At 40.1% G+C, this 19,678-nt stretch overlaps 1 protein-coding gene across 1 annotated transcript; it reads left to right on the forward strand.

Moving 5' to 3' along the window:
- Positions 1-13,283: 13,283 nt before the first annotated feature.
- Positions 13,284-18,932, forward strand: LOC145768295 (uncharacterized). Its single transcript, XM_082579775.1, has one exon. The coding sequence runs from the start codon at positions 13,284-13,286 to the stop codon at positions 18,930-18,932; it is 5,649 nt and encodes a 1,882-aa protein (XP_082435901.1).
- Positions 18,933-19,678: the final 746 nt, after the last annotated feature.

The raw sequence follows: 19,678 nt of genomic DNA on the forward strand, positions 1-19,678 counted from the left end.
GTCGATTTTATGTGAGCAAACAGTTCAATTTAATAGTTCAAACATTTTTCGCTAAATTTCATTTCAATTTGTTTTTCTTTGTCGGAATGCAAAAGAAACGATGTTGTGGAATAAAATACAAAATTCTCTAAATTAACAGAAGGCGTTGTTGGATTTACAGAGGGATTTTGTTGGATTACAGAAGGATTATCGTTGGAATTTCAAAAAATTGCCGAATAGGGAACTAACTGATAAAGACTGGTAGCCAAATAGGGAACTAGCCCAATGGGACTAGCCAAATCGGACTAGCCGAATCGGGCTGTAGCCGAAAAGGGATATAGCCGAATCGGACTAGCCCAATCGGACTAACTGAATAGTAGCAGACCCTCAATCAAAGTGCGACGTGAAGGTAAAATCAAAATTCGCCTTAATTTATCATAACAAGAGGCGCTTTTCAGGGTCCACGTCTTTTAGGCACAGACAGCTAGGCGCCGGTCAGATAGGCGCGCACACTGTGGCATCTGGATATTTAGGTGCTGAGCACTGTGGCGCCCGCTCATTTAGGTGCTATTCCTAGTAAAGTCTGCAGATTTTATCAGCTTGGCAGGTAGGGCAATGCTTTTCACACAAAATGTTATATTGAACAGAAAAATATGTTGTTTTGTTAATGCGCGTGTGGAGATGAAGTGCGAGACAACGCTCTACTACTCTTGATATTAACACATCTCCACAGGACATTTGCTATGCATCCTGAACACAGGTTGCAACCAGATGGAACCTTACTTAATCTGTTATCTTTCGCAATTTTCAAGTTATCTTTTCTCAGTTATCAAGTTCTACTCGGGATGGATTGGTCGTGTGGCGAGTACGTATGAGACAGGGATATCTAAAGAAGGGGATACGAAGGCTTTTATTACGTCTGACAATAAAAGGGCTCTTGTTTATCGTAAATAATCTGTGTTTATCGTAAAATGAAAATTGGCACCGATAGTAGTTTAATAAATCTTGTTATGATAACTTGCATTGCGCTATTAGCATCAGGCCTGGATATTCACAGCATGCTCATGGTTGCTTGTTAATTCAACTACCCATATACTTGCTTTACATCTAGCCTACTGCAAAGGCTTTGTTATAAAAAACAGCTTACTGGTAACTTTTCAACTGTCTTTGTAAACAAGTATTCTTTAAATATGCTCTACGTAACATTTGCTAACTGTTTACTGTAGCTCATTGTACCAGCTGCACTACAAAACTTTCTACGATTTTAAAAAGAACCACATGTTTAAAGCACTACAAACTACCGCCCTGGTAGTGTCACGAGAACAAAGCAATCGCTGCGAGCCTTCATATCCCCTTCTTTAGATATCCCTGGTATGAGACAACGCTCTACTACATGAATACATTTAACTATAAGACATATGAACCCTAGCTACAAGCATAATAGTGTGACTTTGCTCGTTATTAAACCTAGTCGGGGTTTTGACAGAAAACTAAGTTACTCTTCACTCAAGCCTACCACCCACTTGAATATAGGCTACGCTATATTTTTTACTGATGTTTACTGTAGTTATTATTTGACTCGCTAAAAGTGAAATCAGGCATGTTCGGAAACTTGAATAATTTATTAATAAAGCTTTCGCCGACGCAACCTGGACTAACAACAAATAAATGCAGAACACGCGCATTAAAATACAATATATTTTTGTGTTCAATATAACATTTTGTATGAACAGCATTGCCGGTTTAAGCAGCTTTACGCACGGAAGCCATAACATATTTTTTTGTTCAATACAACATTTTGTGTGAAAAGCATTGCCATACCTGCCAAGCTGATAGAATCTGCAGACTTTACTAGGAATAGCACCTAAATGAACGGGCGCCACAATGCTCCGCACCTAAATATCTAGACACCACAGAGTGAGCACCTATTTGACCGGCGCCTAACTGTCTGCACCTAAAAGACTTGCTACCGCTTTTCATTGCTAAATTTAAAGCAAATCTAAAAAAAGAAAAAAGCAACACATTCAAAAAGTGTAAAATTTTATCAGCTGCAAACTACATTTTTCATTAACCATGCATATCTGGTTAATCAACCAAAGTTTGAAAATTGAATGAGGCTGTTCACCAGGCATTAAATTAAATAATATGAGATGTTCTACTGGTGCAAATTAAGCTAAACTATCACAAGATGTATACAGTGACAATCTGCTTTTTATTCCGACGTTTCGTCAATCAGACACGACTGACTTCTTCAGGGGGCTTGACCAGGTAGTGACTACCTGTCTAGCATGGCAAAACACAGGACATATTGCTGAAAACAACTAAACAGTCTTCGAAATTAGCCTCGGCAATCGGCAATTGCCGAGGCAGATGCATGAATGGCACATTAGCCTCGGCAATAAAAATGCCGAGGCCACAAGAGCGCTTGTATGGACCATAAGATTACAAAAATAACCCTAATTTTCTTTGACCACACCAGACTAGGAGGTTGATTCAACCTTACTATTGCTTGATGTTTTTATTTGAGTTACTTTTTGCTTCGCAACCGCTTAGACAAGTGCCCAGCTGGAGAATTGAATCTTTTATAGAAATATCACCCTATTTGCATTGATTCAACGCCAGTAGACGTCAAATTATTGTAAGCATTTACTCCTTATCGCGCTTCGCCTTCCGTTATCTCGTCCTGCTGTATCAGAAACGATCGCGCCGCTTTCACAACAAACCACACAACATCAACGGATGTCGAATACATGTAGCCTAAGTAATAGGTTAACGCAGTGGTTCTCAAACGGTGTGCCCGGGCGCACTGGTGCGCCCCAGAGGTTATCTAGGTGTGCCCAACAGCATTCCTAAAAAAGTATTCTAATAAGAAAAACAAAAAGAATAGTTACCATATTAGATCAATTTTCTTATCTGCACCTTCCGTTTAACATCATTATTACGATAATTTCAGGCACGGTCGCAGACATTCGGTAAAACTTGTACGGTCGGTCGCAGGTCGGTAAAACGGTTTTTATATAAAGTGTGCCCAGAATTATTTGTAGTATTGCAAGTGCGCTTAGACTGTAAAAAGTTTGAGAACCACTGGGTTAACGCGTTAACCTTTAAGCCTGGTCTACACTACAAAATATTTTGAGCTGAGCGTGGCGCATTCTTCGTTTATTTAACACAAATCTTCTCTCGGCAACAGCACCGCCGTCGGCCTGAAAATGTCTGGTCATCGCGAGCTTTTTTTACGCTCTGGAGAGATTCGCTTGACCAAGGTTCTGGCGCAGAATTTAGTTTGAGCTCAGGTCTTGGCATTTTGTGGGACTTTGGTGGAAAGGCAATTTCAGTTTTTTGGAAAGATGGTACTCTGTTTCAGTTAATAGGTTAGTTGGTGTGTGTAAATAAAAATTAAAAGGTTAGGTTTAAAAAAGTGTTACATAGACCTACTTAGCTGTTAGTTTGGTTAAGGTGGCACTTCACTAGGCTTTTGGTATGATTAAAGTTGGCCTTCCAGCTAGTATGGTGGTTAGGGTGATTCATAAATTGAATTTTTTTTTAATTCAATGGGGCACCCTCTTGTATCGTGTCAATACCTGAAAAAATCAACCTAACAATTAACATACCCCCCCCCCCCTCCCGTGAGTTATTTACCATGAATTATCGTAACAGCGTGCGTATCGCGTTGCTCACTTTATCATTACTTTTGGTATTATTACAACACAACAAATCAAACAATGCGTCTCGGGTCTTGATAGACTACTCTATTAAACTTTTTGCTGCTCGTATTACATGCTGTGGTAGCCTACAATTTTTTCGTAATAAATGTTCACAGCAATTGCCGAGGCAATTTCAACTTTTGCCGTTTGGCCTCGGCAACGTTTTTGCCGAAGTAAAAATATGCTAATTTCGAAGACTGACTAAACATGCAAAATGAAAATCCAAATCCAAGAAAGCATGCTTGCCAACGACAACCTAAAAGTTTAGTATCCCTATCTACCCAGTATAAGTCTTTTGTTTCTTTACCTTATGTTAAGGGAGTTTCTGAAAAAAATTCGGCGAATCTTAACCGTATCTGTTACTGGCGTAGACCTTATGGTCTCGCCCTCTGCTAATTCAGCAATTTCACATAGAAGCAGTGACGCTAAAAACCTGAGATTTCTTGACTTTTACTTTTTTTCTTGGCCCAAATTTTAATCCCGATTATGTTGGTATCGGATAATTGTGAAGTTCACAATAAACCTTTTGTCACAGCCAGTTATGTAATGCAAGAAATTTGCTGATATTCAATAGCTTGATTGACAGTTTACTATTAGCGTGCGGTTTCATTTTGTGTTTGTCATTCAAACTGGGACAGCGCTAAAATGCCATTCTTCATAGGGAGTCTGTCTCTGACCAACGACGCGATATTTTGGTCTTGCCTCCATGGCTTGGTACAAGAGAAGGCGCATCATTTTCTCTTGTTACATTTGTTCAACGTGTAGTGATAGAAGTATAAAGTATTTTGAACTTTTATAAACGCCGCAGCGAATGACTCAACTCAACCCATAATACATTCACGCTGTTATTGTTAGGACATCATATTTGTTCCAGTGTTACGTCAGTTTTACATTACTATGTCATATATAATTCTTACAACGATTAGAGATAAAACTTCGTCTTGTATCTGGCTGGAACACTTTGTTTTTGTCCCGACAATCGAACATCTACCAACGTGGAATCAACATAAACGGAAGATTTAGTATAGATGATCTGACCATTACAGTTGGCCTATATATTTCTTTCAAAATTTTGTGCCACTTCAATGTCACTGTTAGAGTCCAGTTAGAACATCAGGTTTAAAGCGTTTTGTTTAAAAATTTATAATCTGTTATATTTGAGGATAGAATAAAATGCATGCAGAGTAATGTACACCAGAAATTATTTAGACTGTTTGATAAAAAATTATTTACCATTATAATACATTTTGCTTTATTTGTTTGTTTCATGCATTTTAAATTTAAATATAAATGTGCTTTCAACTCTAACCAATAATTATTTTTTACATAATTATGCTAGCTGAAGATGCTATTACTAATGGCGAAATTGATTCTTTGAATAAATTATGCTTAGAAATTTGATTGTTGTGGAAATGCCAGCATTTAGAACTACAATGAGATACATGCATATTAGCAGTACTTAGTCATAGCAATATTGAATGTTCCAGGTGGACAAAACTAGATACCTTGTAATGGCTTCAAAATCGAATGAAACTTATAACGCTATTCAAGCTGCAAATATACTTGCAAACATAGAGGACGAAAATGAAGTAGACTTTTCCGATAGTGACGAGGATTTGCCGTTGTGTGATGGCGAAAACGATCCTATAACGTCGGGTGAAAGCAGAGATGAGGAGGTAATTATTGCAAGACCGAGGCAATCGCAGCAGCGGAGACATCATGTCGTCAATGCGGTGGATAGTGCGCTAGACGAAGACAATTTTCAGCCATGTCCTGATCAGGAGGAAGAGCGATTTTCGGTTGTAATTGATAAGAGAACTAAAGAAAGTGTGGTGTGGACAACTAATCGTCCTACAAGAATAGGGAGACAAAATTCAGCTAATGTTATTCATAACACTCCTGGAGTCAATCTTTCGTATAGAAACGCCATGACATCATTCGCGGCCTGGCGCAATTTTTTCACTGTCGAAATAATTTACATTATAGTAGCAAGCACCAACGCATGCATTCGAGAACGGCTGGCAAAGATATCGGATGAGCAGCGAGTATCTTGGCGTGCTCCATATTTGATGGAAACTAATGCGACAGAGATTGAAGCATTTATTGGTCTATGGTACGTGAGAGGGTTACTGAAGCATACCTTTCACAGAATTCAGCATTCTTTTTCTCATGTGTATGGCCATCCAATATTTGCTGCAACAATGTCGTTGAATCGATTTAAATTCTTGTCGGCCAACCTTAGATTTGACGACAAGTCATCCAGAACTCGTCGTTGGAAGAGCGATCGATTTGCCGCAATGAGAGAAATTTTTATTACAAGCTGTGCGGCAGTAGTTACTCCAGAAGATTTTTTGTCTTTAGACGAAACGTTGTATGCTACTCGTGTGGGAGTAGCATTTCGTCAGTACAATAGAAACAAGCCACCGAAATACGGATTGCTATTTAGAAGCATCAACAGTGCGCGTGTACCCTACACATATACGTCCATTGCATACGCTGGAAAACCAACTGGAGATCCAGGACCACATTACCTGATCTATGTTTTAGAATATGTTCGCACTCTTGTGCATAATTTAGAGCAAGCGACCTCGTTAGAAGGGCGTAACATTTCCCTTGACCGGTTCTATACATCGCTGGAGCTGGCAGAATGGCTGTGGATGAAACGAATCACGTTGGTGGGAACGTGGCAAACCGCCAGGAAAGGTGTTGGCGATATAAGCTCTCTTATCGATAGAGAACCGCTCAGTACAAAAGTTTATTGGGAAGAATCAATTTTAAAATTAAAATTTAAATGAAAAATTTAAATCAATTTTAAAATTATTATTTAAATGAATTTAAAACTCGCTTGAAAACGTTCTACTTCAATGAACATTATGACTGAAATTACCGTATTAATTATCACCATTGTCATGTACAGCGCCCAGGAGCATAGTTTGACTGTGGATGTGGCGCTATATAAATATTGTTATTATTATTAATAATCAAAACCTCATCTTACTGCTACATCTTACGTGGTCAAGCAGAAATCTTCCGCAAAGCGAAATGTCCTGGTACTTTCAACCATGACTCCTATTCTAGGAGTAACTAAAGATGACGGTAAGAGGAAGCCAGCTATCATAAAATTTTACGATTTTACGAAAGGTGGTACAGATGTAGTCGACCAAAAGATGGGATTTTATTCTGTCAAACCAAAATCATCAAAATGGACGGTGTCAGCATTTTCCTATCTATTAGATGTAGCTCGAGTAAACGCAATGACGGTTAGCTATATGAATAGAGGGATGCGATTGGCAGATGCACGAGCAGACGAAAGTTTCCTCGAAGGTTGGGAGCTCGCTCTATCGTTGATAAAGCCTCACATGTCGCATCGTCTAGATAACACGCCAACACTCAATGATCACTTACGGAAGACGATGGCGTCGTACCTAGGAAGAAGTATTAGGCCTAATCCGCCGCAGTTGGATCAGCAACCTCAACCCTCAAAGAAGCAATGCTCTACATGTTTAGACGGAATCAGAGGTACAGGATATACAGCAAAAAGAAAGAAAATTGGTAAAACAGTTTATTGTTGTGAAAAGCGCCCCAGTCCGCTTTGCATAAAACACGCATACAAATTGTGCCGCTCGTGCAAATAAGTTATTCAACATCAGTCGTTCATCATTCTGGTCGTCAAAACTATGTGAACTGAGTTGCAGTGATGTTGTAAATATTTGGGCCAAGAAGTGTTTGATATTATTTAGAAAACTCTTGCTCCACTTGTAATATTTCATTACCGTATACTGCAAGTCTGCTTTATAGTCTGCCATTTATGCGACGTGAATTAGCTGAGCGCACTATATTACCAGTGTACAAAATGGCCTGATTTTGTGTTGATGGAAGGTCATGAGACATTGTATCAACACACCTACGCGATTAATGTTACCAAGTGGAGTGTAATTTAAATGAACGGGTCAACCAGGCTGAAGAATACGAAACGTTGTTATAAAACTAAATTTATTTTACCCAACAGGAATCTATGAGCCAAAATACTGGTAAACATTTGATCTAAAACGAAGTCCATTTTTATTATTCTACAGACGATAAAAACCGCTGTGTTTGAAACGTTAGATTCAAATGTTTATAAGTAGTTTGGCCCTTATATTCGTTTTACTAACAGTATATCATATAATCCCATATTTTATGCTCCAAAAGTCCTTCTGTTCTAACTAATGTGTGTCATAGATTTCATTTCATTGAGGTTTTCTTTTGATTATAAATTTCCCTCCGACGTGTTTTCCCTGCTTTTGTTGGTTTATAAACAAGTTGCCGAATTCGAGCTAACAGCGATAATCAAAAAGCAAATTCACGCAATCTGTAAAAAAGTTGAGTGAACGCTTGCTCAAACGTGAGCATCCAACCGCATCCGACATATTTTCGTAGATTTATCATCACTATAAGTTGAAACTACGCATTGTATGTCGACAAAACAGTGGCGCAGCTTAGCCATAGTGCAGGCAATGTCTATCCAGCTAGCAAAATCGGCCGTTTTTACGTTGATTCAACGCCCGACGACGTTAAATCAATGTAACAACAACCGATTTTGCTGGCTAGATAGATGCATGCCCAGCTAGAAAAATCACCCATTTTTCCATTGAATCAACTTGGGGGATTTTGCTAGCTGGGTAAGTAATAAAATTCCTATTACAAATTTTAGCAAGTTATCGAAGAAGAAAATGATTTTCACTGCAAAGTAATTGAATTGTTTCGACGCTTTGAAACATCGAATATACACGATTTTATTCAACTTTGGATTAAATTTATTGTATCAATGCAAATAGTGCAATGTAAAGAAACATGATATATTTTCCGTAATCACATGCTTACTCTATTCTAGCATACACTATATTAAAAAAACGAAGTAAAAGAAAAACAACGTACTTTTTACATTAGAGTGAATTATAATCTAGGTAAATACAAATATTCATTCGGATTGAAGTTTATGTGCGTTGCTTTATTCAGTCTTCGAAATTAGCCTCGGCAATCGGCAATTGCCGAGGCAGATGCATAAATGGCACATTAGCCTCGGCAATAAAAATGCCGAGGCCACACGAGCGCTTGTGAGGACCACAAGATTACAAAAATAACCCTAATTTTCTTAGACCACACCAGACTAGGAGGTTGATTCAATCTTACTATTGCTTGATGTTTTTATTTGGGTTACTTTCTACTTCGCCGCCGCTTAGACAAGTGCCCAGCTGGGAGAATTGAATCTTTTATAGAAATATCACCCTATTTGCATTGATTTAACGCCAGTAGACGTCAAATTATTGTAAGCATTCACTCCTTATCGCGCTTCGCCTTCCGTTATCTGTCCGGCTGTATCAGAAACGATCGCGCCGTTTTCACAACGAACCACACAACATCAACAGACGTCGAATACATGTAAGTAATACGTTAACGCGTTAACCTTTAGGGTGAGCTTTGTTAATTGCGGTTTGTGATAGATGTCTGGTTGCGTAACAACAACAAGTGCAATTTTATGCGCTGCCAATGCTCATGTGAACTATAAAAAAAGTTTGCAACCTTATAAATACTGGCTTAATTGTTACGCAAAAGTTATTCTTTCATCGAATGCTTGTTCTTTACCAGTGTCATTGCCAATATAAATCATGGTAAAGGAAGATACAGTTAAAAGTGGAATTTACCTGCTATAGGTTATGAAACAGAGGGGACAGAAGGAAAAGTTAGTGCAGTATTTTGCAAATTTGTAAAGAATTTTATGACGGAAACAAATCGGAATTAGAAAAGCTACGGGGCCCAGTTAAAAAAAGTAGTACAAAATTGGATAAATGGTACTTCGGCAGTAAAGAAAAGTAATGCTTTCGATCATGTGACATCGCGTGTTCATGAACGGGAAGTTTTGCGTCTTCAAGCTCTTCAAGCGTCTTAAGAATTGACGTCGTCGTCGTCATTTCTTATTGGGCATTGTTGTTGCGCAATACAACCGGTCGGAAAAATTAAATCGATTTGTGCTGACTCGAACGTTGAATCAACCCAAAATTAACATACTTCCCCTCCCCCCGTGAGTTATTTAACATGATTATCGTAACAGCGTGCGTATCGCGTTGCTCGTTTTATCGTTACTTTTGGTATTATTACATCACAACAAATCAAACAATGCGGTCTTGATAGACTACTGAAACTCTATTATATTTTTCGCTTCTCGTTTTACATGTTGTGGTAGCCTACAATTTTTTCATAATAAACGTTCACAGCAATTGCCGAGGCAATTTCAACTTTTGCCGTTTAGCCTCGGCAACGTTTTTGCCGAAGTAAAAATATGCTAATTTTGAAGACTGTTTATTTGAAGTAGCTAAATGTCTTGACCAAAGTACAACGTCCTTGACCAAGTAGAACAATTTTGAGTAGTTTTTCATATGTATTGTTTATGAACAGAAGTTGAAACTACATGTATTGCAAAATGATTGAGCTTATTTCCTTAGCTTGCAGAAAACGCTTTGAGCCATGCAAGTGAATGAAGAGGTTACGTTGATTTAACATCTACTAATGTCAAATTTACCTAAGATGAGATTTTTGACTAAAGAATTTCGCTATCGCTTATCCAAGTCGAAAATAATTGCTACAGGGTTATGTACAATTATTCGACATTACTTGACGTGGAATCGACGTAAATATGGACACCAACCCATTAGTTACTTTCACATATGGCATTTTACAACAGTTCAGACGTTCACGCTGACGAGAGACCGCGCTTCGAATGAGTCATCCTTTGCTGGCAGACAATGATTAGGAAAGTAAATTGTTATTCGCGCAAATTGCTTTGTAGTGCAAAAAGTGCATGAAATACTGTTTGCACAGAAACGGAAAAACAAAATTGATGAAGTTCTGTGTTCAATGCAAGTAGACTTTCAAAATAAAATGTGAACTGAGAAATTTGACCAAGAAATGGCGAAAATAGGTCAAAAACCGAGTCTTTATCACCTTCTCTACCTAAAATACACAATCACGAAAATATTTTGCGAAATAAATTTATTGAAGTGATAGATAAGGCTTTTGACCAACGGCATACTTTTTCCCGTTGTTATTTGATATAAGCCGACGGAGTAATTAGCAATAAGAGAGACGTAGACCTAATGGTCTCGGCCAGTAACTCTTGCCGCCAAAAGGAAGCAGTGACAGATACGGTTAAATGAAATTGGTGTAAAAGTCGCTTTGAAACCTTTCTTGACAATAAGTAAATTTTTGCCGTCTTTAAAAGACCCCTTGAAACAATACGAAATCTCAGGTTTAGTGTACCAAGTTTCTTGTGATGATTGCAATTTAATTTATGTTGGCCAAACAAAACGAGATTTTAAATCTCGCGTTAATGAACACAAAAGAGCTTTCAAATATCAACGCCTTGAACATTCTGCTCCTTGCAATCTTGCATGCATGCCGTAACTTCAGATCATAAAATAACTTGGAGCAATTCTAAAATTCTAAAAGTTGAAAGTGATAATAAAAAGTGAATGTTTTCTGAAAGTTGGTTCATCAATCAAAATGTAATGAATCGCAATAATGGCATCTCTTATTCTGCTATATACAAAAAACTCTTGTAAGTGCTTATTTGACGTTTTTTAAATTGGTTTCATGCTGATTGTAAAACTGTGCAGTAGTGCGTAGGCTACAAAACTCAATTCATCATGACTCATGCTGTTCACTCTCCTCTCTCGGCGAGTCCAATTCGGCGAGTCTAATTCGACTAGTCCGATTCGGCGAGTTCCATATTCGGCAATCTTTTTGAAATTTTTTTTTAAATTATCGGGTACCGTAGCCTAATTGTTATTGCTGATTTTACATCGTTTTAACGTCGCTAAACGTTCAAATAAGACCCTAACCTCAAAACGGCAATGATAATTAGGCTACAGTATTATACCCAATAATTTCAAAAAAAATTCAAAAAATTGCCGAAAGGGCTCTCGCCGAATAGGGCACTCGCCGAATCGGACTCGGCGAAACAGGCCATTCCATTTACAAGTATATTTTAAGTTTGCTAGGTTAGGTTCGCTTACGCTTAGCTGGTCTAGAATTTTAGACTCACATTATGCTTACAACCGGTTGTTCTTTCTTTCTGGTAACAGCTATGCATTAACTGTTACCCAACCTGTCTTCTTTCTAACCTTTTACTCAAGTTCCACTACTTCCACATGTGTTGAGTTAAGATGGTATATTGTCAAAAGAGACTGGTTCAATTGTGATGTGGAATAGTCACTTCACACTCTTAATTACGTCCGTTCGTTAGATTCACACATCGTAAAAGGAAGACGAAGCACGTTTGGATAACACAAGTTAGAAAATTAGAGAAAGAATGACGAGAGATTGTCGCTCAAGCGTGACAGTGCATCGCAATGATGACGTCACGATTGCGCGACAATCCATGTCACAATACGGAGACAGATAACTTGGCCATAATTTCGTGAACATAGCAGCCTCCAAGATGAATATTACAATATCCATCTTCCAAAAGATTATTTTTACCTAAACGAAATTACTCAACATTGGCCATACCTAACACACATTAAACATAATTGCAATACCGCATAAAATTGTCGTATAAATAACATACATACGACATAGTCATGTAGATGAACCTGTAGTCCCGCACTGCTGTCTGAAGGTATTTAAAACGGACCATGCTCACACGACATTACAGTACTAACACACCATACACCTAAAGTTATACAAAACAAAGTTGTCATAAGAAGATACTAAATTAAATGTGAAAGAATGAATAAGATGCTCAGCTTAGTCACAGGTATCACAAGCAAATTTGCTGTAAGCGATATTGGCATAACTCAAAGTGACAATATGTGTTGGAAACAGCGGTCGCACATGGTATCTTTCTTTGTGTATTTACCGCCACCTAGTGTGTTGATCCTGTATTTGGCAACTCTGTTTCTCGTACATTTTATCTGCCATGAGTTGTAATTGTCTTTTCGATCGTCGGTGTTGGATCGCTCGGATGTGTGGTCTGGTCAATATTTTTTTGTAAATTGTTTGGTGCAGAGTCACTTAAAGTAAATCCCTGATCTCAATGGTACGGTTGTAGATTCTCGGCTGGTACAGTGTTAGGAATTCGGTAGTACTAATTGCTGTGCCCCTGTAGATTCTCTAGTAGTCAGGTAGCTTTATTTTGGGTTTCTCTCGCATCGGACGATCAGCAAGACCCACCACACTAAGAAGAAATATTTGGTAGGTACAGAATATTTCTTACATTCATTTACAAAAAAATAAGGTGAGTGTTTGTTCTTTGTTTTTTCACTATTTATCGGTTAGTGTACGTTTATTTGTGTAGCCTTGCTCTGTATGAGTTAGCTATATTTACGGGGACAGTAGCAACCTGTCAAACTTATTGTGTTAGGTAAATGCTCGGGCATTGAATTCACTATTTATCGGTTAGTGACCCTGATTCTTTATTAATTTGTTGTCGGCTAACTTTGTAGTTAGCTACTGTATGGTCTTGAGGACAGTTGAAGCCTGTCTAGAGTACGTACTTGGTTAAGTTGTTACTGTACTGTTACTTTACCAACTATTTAAAGCGTAGCCTATTTAAGTTTGGTTATGGCTGATGAGGAGGTTAGTGGTTCTACACCTGAGGTTCAATTGGGTACTAGCAATGCTTCACATAATATTCAAGAGGGTAATGATTCGTCGTCTGCTGTTGAATCACAAAGTTCCTCTGCTGAATCGAGTCATGGCAGTGATTCAGCAGTGGTATTTAAAACTTTGAAAAGAAAGTTATATCAGGTGCAGGTGAAGGTCGCTGCACTTAAAAGAAAATTTAATGCTTTGCAGTCTGAGCCCAACTCTCTGCACTTGATAGCAACATTAGAAAAGGAAGTTGATGATTACTGGGAAGAGATTTCAGTGTTGCATGTTGAAATCTTGGACCAGGAGTCGGCATCAACAGAAAATTTAGAACTAAAAGCTGACCAGATTGAAGACTTAATTTGTAAATTGAAAGAGAGTTGTTTGCTTGCTGTAAAAACTCCCAGTGGTGAAGATAGGTCTTCAGGTTCTTCGATTCAATCTGCGGAGAACCATGATGAACCTCGTCCGATACTAACTGGGGAGTTTGTTTCGGAGCGTCCCTTTGTGCCACCATCAGAAAATGTTAGAGAGACCAGTGAGCCTTCAACATCTAGAGGCATGCCGAATCACCTAGAGCATCCACCTATTGTTCCCAAGGTTGAGCAAATAAAGTCTGAATTTTCACAGGCTAGGTGCAGTGGTCAGGCTTTAAATCCTGATGCTTACCCCTATGCTGCAAGGCCTACGGTGGTAGAAGAGGTGGTCCAAGGGAATGCCAGTATGTGTCATCCCCTGGCATATCGTGGACCTATCTCGGCTCCACCTGCTCCTAGGTTGGTATTGGATAAATTTGATGGGGATGTCATAAAGTTCTGGGATTTTAAGAAGAGATTCAGGCGCCATGTCGAGGAAGTGTACCCGTATTTTGAGGACCGCATGGCATTTTTAGAAAGCATGTGCATAGGGAGAGCCCACGAAGTTATAGCTGGCCTGAGTTGTCTCATCAGCAGCGAGGAGGCCTACATCAAAGCCTGGTCGCGTCTGGAGCAACGATTTGGTGATTCAAGAAAATTGATGCTTCGGTTGCGACAGGAACTTCTTGAGGGCCCGCCTATAAAGGAAGGTGATGCTGAAGCATTGCTTCAGTTAAGTGACCGCATGTACCGATGTGAGGTGAGCTTTCAAGGTTGGGATAAGGCCTGGATGCTAGATAGCCAGGACCTAATGCATGGCCTCTTTGAAAGATTGCCTTACAAGGTGCGGTCACAGTTTGTTGCTGTAAGCAGCGAGAGAGGTGGAGGGACCTTTGTGGATTTAAGGCTTCTCACTGAAAGGGCAGCGTCAGAAGCTGAAAGTGAGTACGGCCTGTTGCTGAGTAAAAAGAAGGAGAGGGGGCTTGGTCAGCAGCGAACGAATACAGAACATGGAGGTGGTAGAAAGTTTTGTGCTTCCCAGCAAGTGGTGAACCCCTCTGCTTCAGGCGCGAGGAGATTGTGGTCCTGTGCCTGCTGCCAAAAGGAACACCCGCTGTGGAAGTGCGATATGTTCCATGCTAAGACTGTTGATGGAAGAAGGGCCTTTGTTAAAGAAAAAAGACTGTGTTATGTTTGCTTACTGCCAGGCCATCAGGTTGCCCAGTGCAAAAGTAAACTATTTTGTCGAGAGTGCAGCCATAAGCACAACTCACTTTTGCACTACAGTAGGGACCGACAAAGTGAAGAAAGGTCTTTGGAAAATGAGGTAAAACCTAAAATAGCCTGTTCCACCAATTTAAAACAAAGGGATTGCACCATATTTAAAGTGGTCCCGGTGAAGGTTTGGGCGAGCAACACTTCCAATTTTGTTCATACTTATGCCTTCATCGACGAGGGATCTAATGTTAACCTTTGCTCTTCAAGTTTAGCGGAGCGTCTGGGTGTGTCTCTTACTGCCACCAACATTGAGTTAGTCACAACAAATGCGACGTCAGCACTGAGCAAACGGGTAGATGGCATGGGTGTCCAAGGTGTGGATGAGGAGTCTGCCTTCATGTTAAATGATGTGTTTGTTGTAGATGAAGTTGTCGATGTTAGCAGCAGCATACCCAGTGCTGAATTAGTGGATGCCTTTCCACATTTGAAAGAATTAAATTTCCCTGTTTTAGAGGAGAAAAGGGTAGAATTGTTACTGGGGAGTGAGCTTCATCAGGCCTTCCTCCTAAAAGATGTGGTTCAAGGAAAGCCTGGTGAGCCATGTGGGTTGCGTACGGCTTTGGGTTGGACTGTATATGGTGCCAATAGTGGGGACAAAGAGCTGCAAGTTGTGCCACGCTTCATGGTGAATTTTGTTGAAGGTCGAGAGAAAAACGAAGAGTCATGTGAGCAGATCCTTAAGATCTTAGCTCAGGATTTCAATGACTGTAACGATGTGGCGAACCAGCGTGCTCTTTCTCAGGAGGATAAACAGGCACTTGGGACTTTGAAGAGGACGGTAAAGAAGGTAGATGGTCATTATTCTGTTGGCTTATTGTGGAAGGGAGATTACCCACATCTGTCAGACAGCAGGAAATTGGCTGAAAGGAGGCTATATAGTCTGCAAAGAAAATTCCTTTCAAATCGTGAATTATTGCAAAAGTACTCACACAAAATGTCTGAATATGTCACTAAGTATGCTGAGCCTGTTCCTAATGAGCAGCCAGCCAATGGTAAAACCTTTTTTATTCCACATCACTGCACCTCTGAATCGGTAAAATTTAGAGTGGTGTTTGACTGCAGTGCTCGCAGCAATGGCAGGTCTTTAAATGATGAATTGCTACATGGTCCTGACCTCACCAATGATGTCATTGGGGTGTTATTGCGGTTTCGACAATACCCTACAGCAATTATTGGTGATATTAAAGGCATGTGTTCTCAGGTTTTGGTGGAAGAGGAAGATAGAGATGCGCTGCGGTTCTTGTGGTTTGAGAAGGGTGATGTGAGTCGGGATTCTGTTGAATATCGTATGAAGACCCACGTGTTCGGCGCCAAATCGTCACCTTGCTGTGCGGCATTTGCTCTGAGGAGGACTGCGATGGACAATCTTTCTGGGGCTGATGCGGCAACTACGGACACGGTAGAAAATAATATTTATGTTGATGATTGGTGCATGTCTTGCACAACAGAAAGTGATGCACTTAAATTAGTCACCCAGCTTCGCCACTTACTGGCAACTGGTGGTTTTCATATAACCAAATTTGTGTCTAACAGTTGGAAGGTCCTGTCAACTATCCCTGAAGATGACCTGGCAGACGGTGTCGATTTAAGTGCAGGCAAGCTTCCGGTAACAAAAGCATTGGGGGTTGACTGGGATGTTGCCACAGACAAAATTCATGTTCGGGTGGGGATTGCTCAAAAGTCTATTACTCGGCGGGGCATCCTCTCAATGATAAATCAAACGTATGATCCATTGGGGATTATACAACCCTTTTTGCTCACAGCTAAAGTCATCCTTCAAAAAGCCTGCTTTGCCAAATTGGGGTGGGATGAAGAGATAAATCTTCCTGATTTAAAGTTAAGTTGGGAAAAATGGTTAAATTTATTGCCTGAGACTGAGAACTTGCAGCTTGATCGTTGTATTTTGTGTGCTGGCAAGCAATTGATTAGAGTCGAGTTGCACAATTTTTCTGATGCCAGCTCAGTTGGTTATGGTGTTTGCTCGTATGCTAGATGCATGTATGCAGATGGCACAGTACAGTGTCGTTTTGTGATGGGCAAGTCACGTGTTGCACCTCTTAAAAGGGTAACAATTCCCAGACTGGAATTGGCAGCTGCAGTTCTTGCAGCCAAGCTAAGTGTTGTTATTTGTAAAGAGCTTAATTTTACATTCAATGGTGTATTTTTTTGGACGGATGCCTCAGTAGTGTTGCGATACTTGCACAATACGTCCACACGTTTTGAATTGTTTGTAGCCAATCGTATTGAAATGTTGCATACTCTCTCTTCAGTCGATCAATGGCGATTTGTACCTGGGGATCTCAACCCAGCTGATATTGGCTCTCGTAGTGTATTACCTGGTAAAATTGATCGTTTATTTTTGTGGTTGAATGGACCGTCATTTTTGTTAAATAGTGAGGACAAATGGCCTCGGCAGCCTGATTTTTTGACTGATTCAGCCGAGGATGGCTCGGAAGTTTGTAAGAGACAATGCTCCGCCCAAGTTGCTTGTTCTGATTCTGAAGTCGTCCTGACCCCGCTGTTTGCACGGTACTCGGATCTCCACAGGTTACAGCAAGCCGTTGCGTGGCTTATGCGTTTCAAGGTCTATTTGCGCTGGAAGTGTTCTGCAGTTTCCTGTCCTCCTCCTGTCGGGTGTCTATCAGCTGAAGAAAGAAGAGAGGCACTAACAGCTATTCTTAAAGTCTCCCAAGCACAAGCCTTTCCAGGTGTGGTGGAGAAGCTCTCAAGTTCGAGTGCATCGGAAAGTTCTGTTGTCTCCATCACCGAAGCGCAGTTAACGGAGTGTGCTGAGCTACGAAAGCTACAATCGTTAAGTCCATTTGTGTCTTCAGGAGTGCTGCGTGTGGGAGGTCGGCTGCAAAATTCTTCTCTGGCCTTCGAAAACAAGCATCCTGTGTTATTACCTCACAACCACCCGATAACTGATCTGTTAATCAAGTTTCACCACGAGCGAGAGGGACACATGGGTGTTGGTCATGTGCTTGCCGACATGAACAGATCCTACTGGATTGTTAAAGGAAGGTCGGCTGTCAAGAAAGTTTTAATCAATTGTCCTACATGTCGCTTTTGGAAGGCCAGTACTGGCCGACAGCAGATGGCTAGTTTGCCTCAACAAAGAGTGACAGAATCAACACCCTTCATTGCAATTGGTACAGATTTAATGGGTCCGATTATGGTGACTATTGGACGTAGTCGAGTGAAGAGATACATCTGCATCTTCAACTGCATGACCACCAGGGCTGTGCATTTGGAAGTGGTCCCATCACTAAACACTGACGCTTTCATCCAAGCTTACAAGCGTTTTTGCAATCGCAGGAATGTGAGACCAACTGACATTTACAGTGACAATGGTGGTAATTTTGTAGCTGCAGAAACCAAGTTAAAGGAGGTAACTTGGCATTTTAACCCGCCTCGTGCCTCACATCAAGGGGGCTTTTACGAAGTGTTTTTCAGAATCTTCAGGAAGATTTTTCGCTCTATTGTAGCTGAAGCCACCCTCGGGGAATTTGAATTGCTAACATACACGTCTGAGATCGAACGAATAATCAACAATCGTCCGATAACTGCTCTCCCGTCGTCTCCTGATGATATGGCTACTTTAAGCCCAAATGCTATCCTTACTGGTACAGTTGTCGAAGAAAGTGAATCAGAAGACCTTTCCAAAGCTGATGTCTATCGCCGTTCGTGGAAGAAAACGCAATATTTGGCAAATAAGTTTTGGGAGCAGTGGGCAAAGCAATATCTGCCATTACTTCAGCCCAAGCAGAAATGGTTTGGTGCTTCACCGAACTTGCAACCTGGTGACTTGGTGTTGGTCAAAGACGATCTGACAGAGAGAGGCCGGTGGCCTAAAGCAATCATAATTGAAACTTTACCTGACAATGCTGGACTAGTGAGACGGGTACGTGTGCGCACAGCGGATGGGTCGATTTTCATGAGAGACATTCGAAAGATTTGTTTGCTGGAGGGCGCTATCAATCAATGAACAGACATTTGTGTTGGCTGCCATGTGAGGCTTATGTTATATTGCATCGTTTGTTATATTGTAGGAGTAGTGTAAGTGTAACATTTTTATTAGTTTTCTGTTTGCAGCGCGCGAGCGCTATAAAGCCATAAGTACAGACTGTTTGTGATTTCGTGTTTTAAATAAGTCAGTAAGTCTGTGTAGTACACGCAATGCTGTCATTGCTTCGGCTGCTCTCGTTTGTTAGTTTTTGTTTGTTAAATTAAAATCTTGCAGCTCTTGTACCTTTGATGCTACGATAGCGGTGCTGCTTACCATTTTGTGTTTATTTTATTTAGGTCTTTGGTACGCCATTGAATTTGTGACTGCTTCTTTAAAGGCGTCACTGATGCTTTAATTTAAATTAACGTCTTGCAGCTTTGCGCCATTAATTGCAAAGATAGTAGTACCGTGCTGCATTGCCATTTTGTGTCATCGTTTATGTTTATTTTTGTGTTTTATGACATCATATTGATGTAGCTGTTTTTTAGTTTAAAGGTGCCTTCATTTTCAATTATTATCTACCCTTTCAATTAACATCTTGCAGTAGTGACGCAAGATAGTAAAGTTTGGCTGCGTTACCAATTTGTGCTACTGTTTATATTCGTTTTTGTTAATATGTTAATTTATGTTAGTATACTGTAGGCTATATGTCAAGGAGTTATGTTGTGTCTTGTCACACATTACATTCTTGGTTTTGGTGCTGTTTCTCTAGTTTTAAAAGCGCC

The sequence above is a fragment of the Aplidium turbinatum genome, chromosome 1, assembly GCF_918807975.1.
Source record: "Aplidium turbinatum chromosome 1, kaAplTurb1.1, whole genome shotgun sequence".
Taxonomy (NCBI): Eukaryota; Metazoa; Chordata; class Ascidiacea; order Aplousobranchia; family Polyclinidae; genus Aplidium; species Aplidium turbinatum.